Raw genomic sequence first — 4,589 nt, forward strand, 5'->3', positions numbered from 1 at the left:
CAGACTTCTGGGGAGACTTCGTCAGAAGTCATCAGGGCCCTGACGGCTGAGTGGACATCACTCGGGGTTCGTAGTCCTAAGGGTCCGAGTTCGATCCCCGGGGGAGGTGAAAACAAATGGGCAGAGTTTTTCACCTTGATAGCCCTGTTCACCTAGCAGTAAATAGGTACCTGGGAGTTAGACAGCTGCCACGGGCTGCTTCTAGGGGATGTGTGTGTGTGTATGAAAATTAGTATTAAGAACGTGCCTGAAACGCTATGCGTGCTAGTGGCTGAACAAGAATGTAAGAACTCTTGTATATATAAATAAAAACAAAGCCTGCCCCTGTACCCACCTGTGTAAGATAACACAGCAAACGAGAAGAAAGTTTTGAAAACGAGATATCAAACGAGCTGAAGTCTACATTGATCTCGACGAGAGATGCAGCATCAGTAGAGGAGGAGATGACGGCCTGTGCCCCCGCCACGATGTCCTCACCAGGAGGCAACGAGGCTGGCAACGAGGCTGGCAACGAGGCTGGCAACGAGGCTGTTAACGAGGCTGTTAACGAGGCTGGCAACGAGGCTGGCAACGAGGCTGTTAACGAGGCTGTTAACGAGGCTGGCAACGAGGCTGGCAACGAGGCTGGCAACGAGGCTGGCAACGAGGCTGTTAATGAGGCTGTTAATGAGGCTGGCAACGAGGCTGGCAACGAGGCTGGCAACGAGGCTGGCAACGAGGCTGGCAACGAGGCTGGCAACGAGGCTGTTAACGAGGCTGGCAACGAGGCTGGCAACGAGGCTGGCAACGAGGCTGGCAACGAGGCTGGCAACGAGGCTGGCAACGAGCCTGGCAACGAGGCTGGCAACGTGGCTGGCAACGAGGCTGGCAACGAGGCTGGCAACGAGGCTGGCAACGTGGCTGGCAACGAGGCTGGCAACGAGGCTGGCAACGAGGCTGGCAACGTGGCTGGCAACGAGGCTGGCAACGAGGCTGTTAACGAGGCTGGCAACGAGGCTGGCAACGAGGCTGTTAACGAGGCTGGCAACGAGGCTGTTAACGAGGCTGGCAACGAGGCTGGCAACGAGACTGGCAACGAGGCTGTTAACGAGGCTGGCAACGAGGCTGGCAACGAGGCTGGCAACGAGGCTGGCAACGTGGCTGGCAACGAGGCTGGCAACGTGGCTGGCAATGAGGCTGGCAACGAGGCTGGCAACGAGGCTGGCAACGAGGCTGGCAACGTGGCTGGCAACGAGGCTGGCAACGAGGCTGGCAACGAGGCACGCAACGAGACTGGCAACGAGGCTGGCAACGAGGCTGGCAACGAGGCACGCAACGAGACTGGCAACGAGGCTGGCAACGAGGCTGGCAACGTGGCTGTTAACGAGGCTGTTAACGAGGCTGGCAACGAGGCTGGCAACGAGGCTGGCAACGAGGCTGGCAACGAGGCTGGCAACGAGGCTGGCAACGAGGCTGGCAACGAGGCTGTTAACGAGGCTGGCAACGAGGCTGGCAACGAGGCTGTTAATGAGGCTGGCAACGAGGCTGGCAACGAGGCTGGCAACGAGGCTGGCAACGAGGCTGGCAACGAGGCTGTTAACGAGGCTGGCAACGAGGCTGGCAACGAGGCTGGCAACGAGGCTGTTAACGAGGCTGGCAACGAGGCTGGCAACGAGGCTGTTAACGAGGCTGGCAACGAGGCTGGCAACGAGACTGGCAACGAGGCTGTTAACGAGGCTGGCAACGAGGCTGGCAACGAGGCTGGCAACGTGGCTGGCAACGAGGCTGGCAACGTGGCTGGCAATGAGGCTGGCAACGAGGCTGGCAACGAGGCTGGCAACGAGGCTGGCAACGTGGCTGGCAACGAGGCTGGCAACGAGGCTGGCAACGAGGCTGGCAACGAGGCACGCAACGAGACTGGCAACGAGGCTGGCAACGAGGCTGGCAACGAGGCACGCAACGAGATTGGCAACGAGGCACGCAACGAGACTGGCAACGAGGCACGCAACGAGACTGGCAACGAGGCTGGCAACGAGGCTGTTAACGAGGCTGTTAACGAGGCTGGCAACGAGGCTGGCAACGAGGCTGGCAACGAGGCTGGCAACGAGGCTGGCAACGAGGCTGTTAATGAGGCTGGCAACGAGGCTGGCAACGAGGTTGGCAACGAGGCTGGCAACGAGGCTGGCAACGAGGCTGGCAACGAGGCTGTTAACGAGGCTGGCAACGAGGCTGGCAACGAGGCTGGCAACGAGGCTGGCAACGAGGCTGTTAACGAGGCTGGCAACGAGGCTGGCAACGAGGCTGGCAACGAGGCTGGCAACGAGGCTGGCAACGAGGCTGGCAACGAGGCTGGCAACGTGGCTGGCAACGAGGCTGGCAACGAGGCTGGCAACGAGGCTGGCAACGTGGCTGGCAACGAGGCTGGCAACGAGGCTGTTAACGAGGCTGGCAACGAGGCTGGCAACGAGGCTGTTAACAAGGCTGGCAACGAGGCTGTTAACGAGGCTGGCAACGAGGCTGGCAACGAGACTGGCAACGAGGCTGTTAACGAGGCTGGCAACGAGACTGGCAACGAGGCTGTTAACGAGGCTGGCAACGAGGCTGGCAACGAGGCTGGCAACGAGGCTGGCAACGTGGCTGGCAACGAGGCTGGCAACGTGGCTGGCAATGAGGCTGGCAACGAGGCTGGCAACGTGGCTGGCAATGAGGCTGGCAACGAGGCTGGCAACGAGGCTGGCAACGAGGCTGGCAACGTGGCTGGCAACGAGGCTGGCAACGAGGCTGGCAACGAGGCTGGCAACGAGGCACGCAACGAGACTGGCAACGAGGCTGGCAACGAGGCTGGCAACGAGGCACGCAACGAGACTGGCAACGAGGCACGCAACGAGACTGGCAACGAGGCACGCAACGAGACTGGCAACGAGGCTGGCAACGAGGCTGTTAACGAGGCTGTTAACGAGGCTGGCAACGAGGCTGGCAACGAGGCTGGCAACGAGGCTGGCAACGAGGCTGTTAATGAGGCTGGCAACGAGGCTGGCAACGAGGCTGTTAACGAGGCTGGCAACGAGGCTGGCAACGAGGCTGGCAACGAGGCTGGCAACGAGGCTGTTAACGAGGCTGGCAACGAGGCTGGCAACGAGGCTGTTAACGAGGCTGGCAACGAGGCTGGCAACGAGGCTGGCAACGTGGCTGGCAACGAGGCTGGCAACGAGGCTGGCAACGAGGCTGGCAACGTGGCTGGCAACGAGGCTGGCAACGAGGCTGGCAACGAGGCTGGCAACGAGGCTGTTAACGAGGCTGGCAACGAGGCTGGCAACGAGGCTGTTAACGAGGCTGGCAACGAGGCTGTTAACGAGGCTGGCAACGAGGCTGGCAACGAGACTGGCAACGAGGCTGTTAACGAGGCTGGCAACGAGACTGGCAACGAGGCTGTTAACGAGGCTGGCAACGAGGCTGGCAACGAGGCTGGCAACGTGGCTGGCAACGAGGCTGGCAACGTGGCTGGCAATGAGGCTGGCAACGAGGCTGGCAACGTGGCTGGCAATGAGGCTGGCAACGAGGCTGGCAACGAGGCTGGCAACGAGGCTGGCAACGAGGCTGGCAACGAGGCACGCAACGAGACTGGCAACGAGGCTGGCAACGAGGCACGCAACGAGACTGGCAACGAGGCACGCAACGAGACTGGCAACGAGGCACGCAACGAGACTGGCAACGAGGCTGGCAACGAGACTGGCAACGAGGCACGCAACGAGGCTGGCAACGAGGCTGGCAACGAGACTGGCAACGAGGCACGCAACGAGACTGGCAACGAGACTGGCAACGAGACTGGCAACGAGGCTGTTAACGAGGCTGGCAACGAATAATTTCAGGAGGTGAGGGTTGGGTAATACGCACATACGCCGTTATTACACCGAGAACGGATAACGTATGATTTAAGAGCTGTATTACTTTGTATTCATGTATGTATTCATATGGATAATGAGTACCTCTTCCACATGAATAATGTATCCGTTTCAGAGTGCGTATATACATAGGGTTGGGGGAGGGGTGGGGGGGGGCGATATCTATATAATTATATATAATTATTATTATTATATATATATTATAATTATTATTATATATATATATAATTATTATTAGTTAATACTAACACGATATTTAGTTTTTCCGTTATTAGGGACAATAATTCTGTTAGGGTTATCGAGGTTCCCTGTTAGCCAGCCCTGACCGTCTCTAGGATGCCAACCACAACAGTTGCTTGACTCTCGAGTATATACTTACCGTTAGGTGAACAGAGGCAGCAGGTGAACGGAAACCTGCCAAAACGTCTCTGTAAATCAAATCCGGGACTTTATGGTTGGGTTGACAGCCGAAATAGCGAGCTGACTACTACATTCGTCTGTCTGTTTCCGTCTCTTGTCAGCCTTCGTTTCTGTCAGTCAATCAGTCACTCTCTGTCTGTCTGTTTATCTGTCTGTGTGTCTGTCTGTGCGTCTGTCTGTCTGTCTCTCTCTTTCTCTCTCCCCGTCTCTCTGTCTGCCTGTCTCTCTCTCTGTCTGTCTGTCTGCCTCTCTCTCTCTCTCTCTCTCTCTCTCTCTCTCTCTCTCTCT

The 4,589-nt window shown here is 58.0% G+C and overlaps 1 protein-coding gene across 1 annotated transcript; it reads left to right on the top strand.

Moving 5' to 3' along the window:
- Window positions 1-467: 467 nt before the first annotated feature.
- On the top strand, window positions 468-3,842 carry LOC138352220 (uncharacterized transmembrane protein DDB_G0289901-like). The gene has a single exon (XM_069304502.1). The coding sequence runs from the start codon at window positions 468-470 to the stop codon at window positions 3,840-3,842; it is 3,375 nt and encodes a 1,124-aa protein (XP_069160603.1).
- Window positions 3,843-4,589: the final 747 nt, after the last annotated feature.

This window comes from Procambarus clarkii, chromosome 52 (assembly GCF_040958095.1).
Source record: "Procambarus clarkii isolate CNS0578487 chromosome 52, FALCON_Pclarkii_2.0, whole genome shotgun sequence".
NCBI lineage: Eukaryota > Metazoa > Arthropoda > Malacostraca > Decapoda > Cambaridae > Procambarus > Procambarus clarkii.